Here is a 14,369-nt window from a genome sequence, read left to right on the forward strand (position 1 = left end):
AATGTGAGAGATAATTTCTTCCTCTTTATTTTGTTTATTATTAAAAATTGATGAGAAGTGCGAATTATCGTGGCCACTGATCTTGTAATTATGGAGCTAATTATGTGCTTAAGTGCTTTCGTCCGTCACCCATTTATTTTTTTTAAAATATTGGCATGAGCACTGTCTTTTATTAAAGAGAATTAGAAGTTCGACCTTAAAGGCTATTATAGAATAAAAGTTTGCTCTCATTCACCGAAAAGTAAAGAAAACACGGAGACATTAGGATGCAAGAAGTTCCTCTCGTAGCAAAGGAGTGCTACACGCCCTTCTTCGAATTAGAACATTATTTTGAATTAGCCCGAAGACTTGATCAGGCCGCAACGTTTTTGTTGTCAAAGATCCTTCCATTTCTTTCCTTCCAAATATTTCATGTGGTGTACATCAGGATAGCTCCTACTGATCTTCGTTGCTTTCCATTCATCAGCGTCAAAATTTTGCTCCACCACTCCTGAATATCAGCATCATTGCCTGAGATGACATCGGCACACAAGCCCACGCAATTGGAAACGAGAAACCATATTTCATTTGCATAGCAGCACTGAAAACAAATGTGAGATGCGGTTTTAGGAGCTTGATCACATAATGCACACATTTCTAATTACGGCCAGCTTCTTGCCATCAATTTATCAGCTACGAGGATCTTCCTTTGGATAAGAAGCCAAGTAAAGAATTTTAGTTTTCCTTCAGCATGAGCTCTCTAGATGTTCCTGCCTTGCAAAGTTGAGAAAGTTCCTTACAATTGTGCGGTATACGCCAACTTTGAATTGTATGAACCATTTGATGTCCAATGCCACAGCATGTATCCTCCTGGAAATTTTGCATCATATCCCACAAAGTAACAAACTCAGCCATTTCTTCAATAGAGCTCATGCACCATAGCCCTCTTGTCCCATTATGGTTTGCTAATTCTTCCTACACCATCCTTTACTTTCTCCACGCAAGCTTGTAGAGGTTTGGTGCTATGTCCATTGGAGCTTTTCCATCCAGCCAACTGCAATGCCAAAACTTGGCAGATGTTCCATTACCTACAGTTACAATAGTGCTAGCTCTGAACAATTACCAGTCTGTAGTGTCACATAGTGTTGAAGTTCCAACCCAAGACCTTTCAGGACCACTCCATTCATACCATAACCATCTAAATCTCAAAGCCCTGCTGAAGAGCTCAAGGTCCAGAATTCCCAAACCACCCAAGTTTTTAGGCAGCAAGACTTTCTTCCAGTTTACCGGATAGTGTCCCCCATGAGCATTTTCAGACCCCTTCCATAAGAAGCTCCTTCTTACTTTGTCTATCTCTTTGAGAGCCCATTTTTTCAATGAGAACACAATGAGAAAGCATATGGGTATTGATGTGAAGACTGATCTAACTAGGGTCACCCCTCGAGCCTTGTCCATCAATTTCCCTTTCCAGGCACGAAACTTTGCTGCAATTCTATCAATAAAAGGTTGTACTTCAATTCTTTTCAGCTTTATCAGGCTCAATGGTAGACCCAGGTATTTGCATGGCATGTTTTTAATCTGGCATGGCATGTTTTGCATCACTTCCTCCATTGGTACCCCTTCACAATAGATTGGGTATGCAACACTCTTTGCCAGGTTGATCTTGAGTCCAGACACTGCACCAAAGGTGTCAAAAATTTCTCTGATTGTATCAATTTCTTCTTTGATTGGGTTTACAAATATAGCTGCATCATCAACATAGAGGCTAGCTCTTATCTTGGCCGCTCTGCTGGTCACAGGAGTTAAAGAAGAATTTTCCTCAGCTTTGTTGAGTAGTCTTTGCAATGGCTCCAAAGCTAAGATGAATAACATGGGTGATAAGGGATCCACTGCCTAATCCCTGTCCTATGTCTGAAATATGCTATCTTGGACCCATTAACCACAACTGAAGAGGTTGCAGTGGAGAGTAGTATAGTGATCTATTCTCTCCACCTCGTGCCAAATCCCATTTGCTCCATCACCTCCATCAAGTAATCCCACCTCACCGAGTCAAATGCTTTTGCAATATCTAGTTTGAGGAAAAGGGTTGGCTGGTGTGCTTTGTGCAAATCTCTAATAATATTTTGAGTGTAGAGAAAGTTATCATGTGTGTTCCTTTTCCTAATAAAAGCACTCTGATTTCTAGACACCAACAGATTTAGGTATTAAGACAGTTGGTTTGCCAATAGTTTACATACTATCTTAGCTATGCTGCTTGTCAAACTAATTGGCCTGAAATCATTGATCTTTGTTGCCTCTGTTGTTTTTGGTAGGAGCACTATATGAGCTAAGTTTAGTAGATTGAAGTACTGCCCATGGAGATTATGGAAGTACTGTATTGCCCCAATGAGATCTTCCTTTATAATTTCCCAGCATGTTTTAAATTTTTTTTCCAATGAAACCATTAGGTCCTGGAGCTGTTTCTTGCTTCATGTCCATTACAACCTTCTTAATTTCCTCCTCAGTGAACTCAGCCTCTAGTTGGTGCAAGTCTTGTCTTGGCATGTTAATGGCCTCCCAATTGAGAGTTTCATGTCTTGCTGCAGTTGCTCCAAGTACTAAAGTGAAGTGGTCAAGGATTCTTTTTCTTCTTGTCTATGCACTATCCCTTGTTCAGTATGCAGGTACTGAATGTAATTTTTCTGTCTTCTTCCATTTGCATTAAGAAAGAAAATTTTTGAAGTTGCATGTCCTGCTTTTATGAAGTTTATTCTAGATTTCTGTCTTGCTCTTAGTTTCTCAATTGCTGCCATTGCTAGATACCTATTCTTGAGGTCTCTTTTTAGCAAAATCTCTTGTGGGCTTAGGTCTCTGTGCTCTTGGACAACATCTAGAATCCCTATGAGCTGTTTTGCAGCATTCATCAGAAGCTTGTTATACCCTATCTTTGTTCTTGCCCAAACCCTCAACCTTTTTGCTATACGCTGCATTTTTGTGTGTAGTCTAAGGAAAGGGTTGTGAATTGTCAACTGCATGTTCCATGTGTAACTGACTTCCTCTTTGAAGCCTTGAATGCCTGGCCAGAAGAATTCAAACCAAAAACCTCTGTATGTCCTAATGTAGTTTTCTGCAGTGAGGAGTAAAGGGCAGTGATCTGACACCAGTGATGAGTTTGCCTATAATTTGCAATTTGGTAGCATGTATTCCCACTCTCCAGTGCAAAAGAACCTGTCAATTCTAGTGTGGGTCACATTATTGTCCATGTGAATTTTCTTCCTCTAAGATGAATCTTCTTTAACTCCATATCCTCAATAGCATTCCTGAAGGCACCCATCAGCCTCCTGTTGATATTATCATTACTTTTGTCCTGTGCACTCAAAATCAAGTTGAAGTCTCCCATCAACAGCCACTTGTTTGAATCAGTCAGCCTGCAAAGTTTGATCTGAATAAGGAACTCAATTTTTTCAGCATCATCTTGTGATCCATAAGCCCCAATTAACCACCAGCTGATTGGAGTTTCCTTGGCCTCTAATTTGGCAGTGACTGTATTTATTCTTTTTTGTGGTTGTGACAGCTTGTAATAGTCTTCATGAACTGCTAGTAGCACTCCTCTAGTTTCTTGAGCTGGCAAGTATGTGAAGCTACTTGCAAACTGTGGACCCAAGGTTTCCTTCACCACAATGTCATCAATGATTTCCATCTTAGTTTCTTACAGACATACAATGGTACATTTGTGCTCAACCACCAAATCCTTTACTACTTTTCTTCTAGCTTTGCCATTTAACCCCCTAACATTCCAATTTAAGATTATACAATTTTGCTCATTCATTTGTAACTTTTGTAGCTGCTCAGGCCAAATTGAGACCCTTCCAAATCCCCTTCCCAGTCACCATAACACTTCTTGCACCTGTTTCCAGACTTTGCCATACTTTCCCCCCCACAACACATAACAGAGGATAAAGAGAAAATAGATTGCCCATGATGGGCACTCCCTCACACCACAACAAATTGCTAACCACAAACATCGGAGCACTAGCCCACACTGAACAGCACCAGAACCACCACACAAAACTACACATAATGACTGATGCAAACTCACACACCCATACACCCCTCCCGCTGTACATAAGAGTTGTGAAGTCACTCATCGGCCTCCAACGCCACCGCGCTAAGAGGCCCTCCCTCCGGGTTATTTAGACCAAAAGTTTCATGAAAACCCTCCACTGCATTGTCTAGTAAAGGATCCACAAATTAGCTTCTGAACCTGTGATGATCAGCTTCATCTACCTTCTTCTTAGGATCTAGAATTCCACATTTCTTTATATGTAGTTGTGTTGCTTGTTCTTGCAAGACAAGTCAGATTTTGGCCTGTTGGCCAATCTTTCACTTTTCCTCTGAGATGCCTAGCTTCCTTCATTTTCTTTGCCAGCTGATGTCTGGTCATTTTTTTCTTTCACAGGGGATGATATGATTTCCTTTGAGGCTCCTAGCTTGTGCTGTTTTTCTTATGCTCTTACCACTCCTTTTCCCTGATTTGGAGTCTTCAGTATCGCCTGTGGTAGGGGTGGGGTGTCGAGAACCAGCCTTGTGATAGGCTTGGTAATTTTTAATCCTGACAAGAGAAGGTCCTTATTTGCTATTTCTTGTCCAGTAATTGAGTTGCTTTCAGCAGTGACTACACACTTCTAAGATTGTTTGTTCTACTTCTGATTTAGCACCCTGGAACTATCATCTGTGACTATAGACAGATCAGCAACAAACAACTGTGTCTCGTGTACTGCAGCCGGTCCGGCAACGGGCCTTTGTGTATGAGAGACATACCCATTCTTCTCATTCTGATCTCCCTCCTAGGACATCGCCGGCCCCTTCTTCTCCTGCTCGTTGCTATCCTCATGTTGACCCAGAACGCATTCAAATTACTTGTGGCCTTGCTCTTGTTCTCCTTCCTTGCCTCTATCCCTGCGCTGCTCCATTGCCCGGTCATTTTCCCCCCTAGCCGGCGTGCTCTGGCTGTTTAGAATTCACCAGAGGTGAACAGTGTTCCTGCTGCCATGCTATTGTTCCCTTTCCTCCTAGCTTATTGTCCTTTGTGGTGCCCCTCATAGTCTGATCTCTTGCCATCAGTGTTGCCTCCTCTGTCATAGGGTCTATACATTGCCCATGACCGAGATTTTCATCAGAACGGAACACTGGTTCTATTGCTGCTTGGAAAGGTTGTGTCCTCTCCTTCTCTTTTTGTCTATATCTGACCTAGGGGCTTGCCCTCCTACCGGGGTCTTCGTTGTGATGAATGCCGAATGAATCCCGTCCTGTAAGGTGATGTCTCCGTCCATGGCCGCTCCGTCGCCCATCGTCCTTGTTGCTACTGCCACCTAGGAAGCCTCATGACTCAGCCCTTCTCAAGTCGTGTCAACTGGGAGGAGGGAACTGCATGGTGCCCCATCCTCTGGACCCTGAACCTCTCGGCGGTGATCTGTCTCTTCTCACTCCAAGCCTTTCCTGAACCGGATCCCTTCACCTTACCACATGGTCCTCAGGAACTCCATGATGCAACACAAACCTGTGCTTAACTGGCCATTCTTCCTCATAAAGATCATCCGGCAGGCCACTTATCCCACTGTGAACACTTCCATGAGATGGACTACTAGGCAGAGGCGAGTAATCGAAGACCCTATCCAAATGAATAATCACTGCATACTCTAACATTTCAGCTGAGGCACATCTAGTGGTTGACAAATCTGATTCTCCCATCTGCCAATAATATTCTTCAGGAAATGTAATAGGCTCAGCTATCTGTAAAGACACTGATTTAGCCAATCCATTAGGATTCGCTGTCTAAACCCATAGACACAGGTAGGCTCTATCTTGCTTAGAATCATGTTCTGTGTCAATTTCCTCTATGAATGTTGGAGCATTGAACAACTTAGCTATTGTCTCCAATTGCTACGCATGCTCTTGGATACCCTCGATGCAAACCCTCGTTCGATACATAAGCTTGGCACCAAATGCACTGACCTGGCGCATCCACAGCATGAGTTACAGTGCGGTGTGCACGTCAGCGAGCCCTCCAAGGCATAGCGTCGCTGTGCGGTGTTCCGGGGTGGAGAAGTGGAGGAGAAAAGTTGATGCCTGAGACGCTTCACCCCCAACTCATGTTACGGGATGCAGAGCTGATGTAGAGCATCCCGGTGCATGACATCGACGGAGAGATTGGCTTGGCCGTCGACTTGAACGCCAATGAGCGCAGCCAGAGAGCATCTGCTCATCCTCCCTCACCGCGGCCGAGCGCGACACACAAACTGTGACGTGATCTGATCTCCTATGCGCCGCACCCGGGATGAGGTCAGGGTCACCATGCTCCATGTACACCTTCGTCGGGGTAGTCCTCGCCACCACCGCGGTGCTCAACCGTGAGGGAGCGTCTGCAGTAGGCTTGTATTGTTGGTGGGTGTTCTTGATGGACTTGGTAGAGACGGTGGCGGCTGCGATGGATTTGGGTGGATGGTGTGTGCGTGGCAAAGAGGAATGGCAATGGCGAGCTCTGTGTCTGGAGCGCAAGCACAAGATGCACCTAGGCGGGTCACGACATTCACCAATGCGGTGATCTGGCGCTAAGCACTTGAAGCATCTCAAGCCAGCTTTTGCTTTGAGCAGATGGAGCCAGTGTGTGGGAGCTTGTAGTGGAGCTTGAGGTAGGACGGCGTCATGAATGCTCGTGTGCGCAGAGCCGAGCCTGGACCAGACCGAAGCCTTCCTCAAGCGCGGCCTTGTGTGTTCTTCATGGAACCAAACCTGTTGTCCGCGATGTGATGAATCCTTGGAAAATCTTGGTTGGAAAGTCCATGACTTCAGGAGCGTGCGCTGACACCGTGTTCCACGCAACTTCACTATCCCTGGAATCCTGGTGTCCGCTTTCCGCCTAATCTTGTGCTTCCTCGTCTTCAATGCTCGGTCATAGAAGCAACGAGGGCACGGGCTTTCTTCATCTGTGTCGGAGCAATAAAGAAAGTCTAGCTCCTCCTCCGCGTCTTGAATAGGTGCCGGCGAGCTATGGTAGGCTGTGGTGGTTTGCAGGTTGAGGTGATGGAGCGTCGCTGATGATTGGTGGGTTTTGGCTGTGTGAATGCGGTGGAGGTGGTGGTGGAGGTTGGTTCACGCCAGCGTGGTGCCGATGGGTGTAGTGGGCGTGGTGGAGGCAGCAGGTCCAGGCTCCATGAGTAATGCTATCTCTTCTTTTCATCTTTCGTCTCCCATTTATCATGCTGATATTTTCAGACAAACCAAGATGGAACTTTATTGGGCCAGATTGGCTGGTTGGGCCTCAAAGACGTATGTTTTTCCCCTTGCTTTTATTGGATTGGCCTGGTCTGGCTTTGAACTAACAGGTCGTGCAACAATATCTACTTGGTGCGTGCACTACTGCAATACTGTAAGTCTGCAAATACAATCAGGCTTCTTAGCAAAGGTAGAAATTCTAGCAATCTGATAAACAATTTGCAGGATGTCTGACACCATGGTTACAATCAAGCTAACAAGTGTCTAGCCAGATCAAACTCTTGGTTCTTGCAGGTAGCCATTTTTTACCAGGACGTGGTAGCACGTGACTACTGACTACCATTCCTCATCAACAGATTAACTGACACATGCAGGATTACCAACTACTAATAAGGACTCAAATAAATCGTGTGCACGAAGAAGTAAAAACACCCAGGAGAACGCACGAAGTAAACTAGTCATGTCGATCAGGCGAAGGAGATGGAGACGGGGCTCCTCACGGTGTGCTTCTCGGAAACCCACTGGAGCGAGCCCTGTACAAATTTGGCGCCGGTGCCCTGCCCCCGCCACACGGACACCGTGAAGTTCTGCACCTGGTTCGCGGCGGTGAACCGCAGCGAGCTCGGCGAGACCTTCACCTGCACGGTGGCCGGCAGGTTAACTCGGGGGTAGTACACCTCCGACGCCTCCCCGACGTTCCTCACCGCGCGGCTCGCCACCACCGGGGCCGTGGGGTTCGTCGTCGACGGGAGCGTCAGCGAGATGGACGGGTAGTTCAGCATCCGGTCCGGGATCACGGTGATGGCCGAGCAATCGACGGAGCGGCGCGCGATCACGGACACCTCCTGGCTCGTGTACAGGTCGCAGAGGAAGCCAACGTAGTCGGCGGCGGTGATGTCGTAGACCAGGCCAGGGTCCAGGGCCTTGTCCGGGTTCACCTGGCCGGCGCCCGTGGCGAACCAGTTGGCTGGCTCGTGCTGCTCGTTGACGATGAGCTTCCCGGATTTGTCGGTCGGGTCGGCGGTCGTCATGATGGCGGACTTGATCGCCGCCGGCGACCAGTCGGGGTGCTTGCTCTTGATGAGCGCCGCGATGCCGCTGAGGTGCGGCGTCGACATGGACGTGCCGGAATCGAAGTTGAAGGTTGGCCCGGGGAGCACAGGCGCCGACGGTGGGCCGACTTGGGATGGCCACGCCGCGAGCACGCTCACGCCGGGGCCCGTGATGTCGGGCTTCAGGATGCCAGGGTTCTGGACGCTCGGCCCACGCGAGGAGAACGAGGTGATGGCCGGCGCCGGCGACGTGCCGAGGATGGTGCCCTTGAAGATGATCTGCGCCACCGGGTTTGCCGTGGAGTTGATGTACTTCTTGATGTCGACTCCGGCGTCGTAGCTGACGTGCGAGGCTGGGAGGACGTGCGCGTCGGCGATGGTACTGAACCCGTCGGCGAACTGGTTGGCCAGAATCATGCCGAAGCCCCCGGCTCTCTTCACCTCGGTACCTTTGTCGAGCCTAGCGATGTCGTTGCCACGGTCGCAGAGCACGATCTTGCCCTTGACGTCGAAGCCGTCCAGCGAGCCGTTGCCGCAGAAGTTGGCATCGGGTGTTGAGCTGGCGCCCGCGTAGACCAACGGGTAGGTGACGGTCGTCGAGGTGTTCGGTTGGAAAACAGACTCGCCGTCGAACGTGGCGCCGTTCCCGAGGCGCACCTGGGCGGCGATCAGACGGTCCATGGTGCCCGCCGCGACGGTGAGTATCCACGGCGCGTCGTTCGACAGCGTGCTGTCGCCCGGGCCGTCGTTGCCGGCCGCCATGCTGACGAACACGCCCTTCTCCGCGGCGCCGAACGTGCCGATGGCCATGCTGTCCCTGTAGAACGGCATCGTCGGCGCGCCAAGGGACAGGGAGATGACGTCGCAGCCGTCGCCGACGGCCGCATCGATGCCGGCGAGGATGTCGGCGCTGGTGCACTCGTCGCCGCACACCTTGTACATGGCGAGGTGCGCGCGAGGAGCTATGCCGGAGGCGGTGCCGGAGCCCTGGCCGAGCACCTGGGCGCCCGGCACGACCGCCCCCGCCGCGGTGCTCGAAGTGTGCGTGCCGTGCCCATCCAGGTCGAGCGGGGACGGGTCCGACTCGAAGGAACGCGCGCCGATGAGCTTGTTGTTGCACGCCGAGGCGTTGACAAAGTCGCAGCGGCCCTTCCACTTGGCTGGCGGCGGCGGCATGCCGTCGCCGCTGAAGGAGGGGTGGAAGGGGTAGACGCCGGAATCAAGCACCCCGATGATGACGCCCTCGCCGAACCCGGAGGTGTAGTTCCTCCCGCTCTGGGGCAGGTCCAGCCCGAGGAACTGCGGCGTGTGCGTCGTCATTAGCCTGTACACCTGGTTCGGCATCGCCGCAACGAACCCCGGCACGCCGGACAGCGCATCGACCTCCCGCTCCGTCAGCCGGGCGGCGAACCCGCTCGCGACGTGGTGGTACGAGTGGATGAGCCGCTCGTCCTCCGGGAGGAACTTCTTGTACCACGCCGTCCGGTCGTCGGTCGTGCCGAACACTTGGCTCTCGTGCGGGCGCACGTGGACGATGAACGTGCGGAGCTCATCGCCGGCCACCGCGGCGATGGTCGCAAGGAGAAGGATGGGGAGCAAGGTGAACTTGAAGCTCCCCATGGCCGGATTGCTCTCTGCGCTAGTGTGCGAGCGTGCATGACCTTTTTATAAGTCCTACGTGCACAGATGCTCCATTGTTAAATGCTTCAGGCATTAGATTAGCGTTCTTGTCGCTGTAAGCAAATTGAAGCCGCAGATGGCCGGCATTGTTCTGGGCGTGGCACGGAGCTCTGGAGCCGTGCCAGTTGGGAGGTATTTGCAAGGACCCGAGGACTGAGTTTACGATGTGGACATGGATCGGTTGCTTGGGAATTGCCGTGTCGCGTTAGAGAGGACGAGGATGTCTGTTTGCAAGCAGCCGCCTGAGTTGTCCGTGATAACAGTACAGAGCTAGACGGCAGCAAGTAAAGTCCAGGGGTATCATGGCTCTTGACCCCGTTCCGCGAACAAGCATCTACCGTATCACATCGGCGTTTCGTCCATAGCGTAGCCAGAAAAAGAGCGATGAAATCGGTACGGAATTGAATCCGCATTGCAACACCAAGGGGCCGATTTTCGGTATGTAATGCTAGTTGTCAGTTTTTCCGGTAAAAAAAAATGCTAGTTGTCAGTTTTGTTTTACTGGTTTCGTCAGACAGAGAATTGGCGAGTAATTCAGTTCATCGGTTGGAAGGTGTGCCTCACTCGAGTAATGTATAGCTTTTCCTTTTTGCATATCTACCAGCAGACATACTATTTGTGCTCCTTTTCCTTTCGATGACAATATTTGTGCTTTCCATTTGAGGAAAAATTGTGCTCTTTCAGCATTAGTTTTTCTTTTCCTTAAATGCGTGTGATTTCTTTCGTCAGCTCGTTGCCAATCATTTCTCTGTCTCTGAGCATTTTATCTTCCAGAAACTAATCAAGTTTGATCGTACATGGTGTACAATATCGCACCGCCTTCATATGATGATGTTTTTAGATTTCTTTGCAAAACTTCTGCACATGATATGTGGATCGGAGTGATTTTCACTTGATATCCACGTGAATCTGAAAAAAACAAAATAAATTGATGTTTTATTCTTTTAGTTTTGCTCAGATTTGCGCCAGTTTTAATTGCTTGGTTTTAAGATTACAATATTTTCTGGAAAGAATGTTTTATGCAAAAATTCCTTTATTCTATTAGTGATATAGAATGTTTTAGTTCCAACATTTTTTCTAGATCTGTTAAACTTCATGTATAAAACAGAGGAAAATGGAAAAAAAAACTTAATTCCTTTTGAATTTTCTCGCAGGAACTCATTTTATTTGCTTTTCTTTGTAGATGGACAAGCATATGCATGCACATGGACACCCACCCCATAAATGCACGCATACATATCCTACCATTATAAGCATCTCCGATAATTTTGTTGGTTGGTTTTAAAATGGACTACGCAAAACGCTGTTGTTTATTCACTTTGTGTGCACTTGGAGACAGGTGAATCGAGCATAGTTAGGTTTCTTGTGATAGAATTTGCCTAATCAGACTTTTGACTCAATATAAGGGCAGCTCCAATGTGTGGCTAAATCGACTAGTACATGAAAAAAAACCGAACACAGCACACAGTGAGCATCGATGGTGCATGTCAAGAAGTAGAATCGACCGCCAAATGGAAGTCGAACTCTACTGTATCCAACCAAATAAACTATTGTTCCTGCACATGCCAGCGTGGTGCTCTCCCTCTCCGTGCTCTGGCAAGATATGCGTTGGGAGCAAAGCCTCTCCATTTTTTAGGGAAAGCTAAAAGACACTCGGGTGTTTCAGAGTCCGCTGACACCCGATTTTTTTTTTTGTCCACGTTTGCTACTCCGGCCATCTCTTCCAACTCCGAGGTCTTGTCTTCCCCGACGACGTGAGTTAGGGTTCAGGTTTTGGGTTTCGGGATTTTGGGTTGGGAGTTTATTGGAGTGCGGCGGCCCTGGAGGGAGGGCCGGCGGCGGCAGGTCGGACAGGCAGAGGTGGCGGGTGCGGGGGCGGCAAGGAAATGCGGCGGTGGCGCCGCCGACCCGGGCAGTGGAAGACGGCGGTTGGGCGGTGCCAGGGCGGAGGCATCACGTCTCGTCAGGTTTGTGTGTCCATGCAGCAACGGCCAGCGTTGGCAGATTCGGCGGCAGCTACCGCCAAAGACGAGGTAGGTAGGCGGCCGCGGGGCGCCGGTGCCGGTTGTGTAGCTTGAAAATGGACTGGTTAGTGTGGCGGGGGTGGACACGGCGGAGGCGGGGGAGTAGCAAAACCTGTCTGTATGAGGAAGAAGAACGGTGCCGGGAGCTGAAGGAAGAAGAAAGGACTAGAGCCATAGGATGACGATCGGATGGCTGAATTCGAGTTCTGGCAATGCCTAAAACACTCGAGTGTCATATAAACAACCCCTTTTTTTTAACTAGCAGGTGGGTCCCACAAATCGATCTCTACAAAGCAGCGGCCAAACAAAAGTTTCCATGCTTCCATGCACAGCAGCGGTCGACGCAGCATTGGAGCTGCTCTAAGTACGAGCGCTCGTATTTTTAACTAATTATTTTTTTAATTATTTTTTTAAGTGGTAGGCAACAGGACTATTATCGTTTTACATGGGGAGCATGAACTCGGGCCACTAGGGTGCTACACTGCTACTAAGGCACCACTACACTATCTACCTACTAGTGTTAAACATCTATGCTATTCTCTCTATTCTAAATTATTGATCATGTAACATCCGCTTTTTAGAGCATTTAGAAATACAAATTTTTTAAAAATTTTCTTTAAATACAAACTAAACTTCTTTTCCAGAAATATTCAAAACTAATTTCACAAGTTTTACTATGCATTAAACCTACATATGTGATGCATTTTATTGTTTAGATTAGAAACCTATTCTAAATCCAGCCTTCAAATTCTGGAAATAACATCCCCAAAATCTCACTCTTTCTTAAGCCTAGGTGTAATATTCAGATTTAGTTTGAATATTAAATTTAACCAAATCTCTATAAGGTCCTATCCAATCCTAGCTATATTCAAAGATCACCAAATCCTAAATTCTTCCAAAAGCCTCATTTCTATGTCCTATCACAACCTACACCCCAAAACCTAATCAAATTTGAAACCTAATTAAAATTTGGTTTCAAACTCAAGCCAAATTAATAGAAAACCCATTCAAGTCACGTACGGGCCGGCAACCACCCTTCCGACCTGCCTTCCCATTTAGCCCAGCTGCCAGCCCGCCTCTTCTCCCTCTCCTACTAGCCCACTCGCCACGCAGCCCAGCTCCAGCCCAATTCCCACAGCCCAACTAGGCTGGCTTGCTCCCGCACCGGCCCAGCTCACCTCGACCACACCGTCTTCCTCTCCTCACCTAGCTTCACTGCCACCGGTAGGCGCTCGCTTCGCCGCCACCACGGCCCTCCGCCACGCCACCCCACGCTGCCGCGCCTAGCGCCGCAGCAGGAGCAGCCCCCCTCACATGCTTCGCGCCCAAGCATCCTTCCCTCCTCTCCTCCTTACCCCGTCGCAACCAAGGCACGTGCGCATTGTTACCGGCACGCCGCTACCGCACACCTTCGCCGCGACGCCGTGCCACCTCACCCTCCAGCCGCGCCGGTGCTTCCCCCTCCCCACTCGTTGCCGTAGACCCCAAGCTAGCCATTCCCCCTCTCCCTTATCTTCTCTGATGCCGCCATCATTACCACCACTAGTTCCTTCCTCTTCTCCGATCGGCCTGATCTGCCAGCACGACCGCCCCTATCCACCCCTTGCTTGGCCTCCAAGCAAGCTGTTGTCCATATCCCCCTCCCCTGCAACGTGGCAGCCGCACCGGGCTCCGTCCAGCCTATAAAAGGCGCCCCCGACCCCTCCTCCGCTCTCCACCCCGGCCGGTCGCACCCATATTCTTTCCCTCCACGTCCGCGCCTCTTTTCTCCCATCTTCCAACCCCACCACCCTGCTCGCCTAGCCTCCCTCTACCTCCCAGTGCAGGCCACATTGTCGGCGGCGAGCCGGAGCGCCGGAATCGGCGCTGCTCTGCTGCGTCCCATGGTGGGCATGGCGGCACCGCTCGATGTGACCCGGCCATGCAGTTTCCTCCCCAGTTACCTCCTCCGTCAACCCTCCCTCATTTCTTTACCCTGACAGGCGGGCCCGCCTCCTAACACCGTCCTCTCCCCCACCTCCCTTCGTCCATGAGCCCGGCTCACGTGGGGGACACACCCGAGCCCCCCTCGTGGTCCACAGACCAGGACCACGGGTCCACCAAGCGGCAAACCACGACCTCCTCCCCCATCGTGTCAGCTCCCTCGAAATCGCTACAGCCACCCGACCCTGTGTACCCCAACTTTCACCTAGAGCTCTGCCCAATATCCAAAAATCTCCACAAATTCACCAAAAATTCCATAAAATCCCAAAACCCTATCCATGCCTTTCTTTTATATAGGTCACCTCATATCAGTCTCCTTTTTTTTCATCTTTTACTAAGATCTTAGAGCTCAACCTTATTAGGTAAGATACCACACCGCCTCTACCCGCCGCCATGC

The 14,369-nt window shown here is 49.6% G+C and overlaps 1 protein-coding gene across 1 annotated transcript; it reads right to left on the reverse strand.

Annotated features, from left to right (window-relative positions):
- Window positions 1–7,700: 7,700 nt before the first annotated feature.
- LOC117862566 (subtilisin-like protease 4) lies at window positions 7,701–9,905 on the reverse strand. The gene has a single exon (XM_034746061.1). It carries the CDS (start codon window positions 9,903–9,905, stop codon window positions 7,701–7,703), a length of 2,205 nt encoding a protein of 734 aa, XP_034601952.1.
- Between the last annotated feature and the right edge of the window lie 4,464 nt (window positions 9,906–14,369).

This window comes from Setaria viridis, chromosome 7 (assembly GCF_005286985.2).
Source record: "Setaria viridis chromosome 7, Setaria_viridis_v4.0, whole genome shotgun sequence".
Classification (NCBI taxonomy): Eukaryota; Viridiplantae; Streptophyta; class Magnoliopsida; order Poales; family Poaceae; genus Setaria; species Setaria viridis.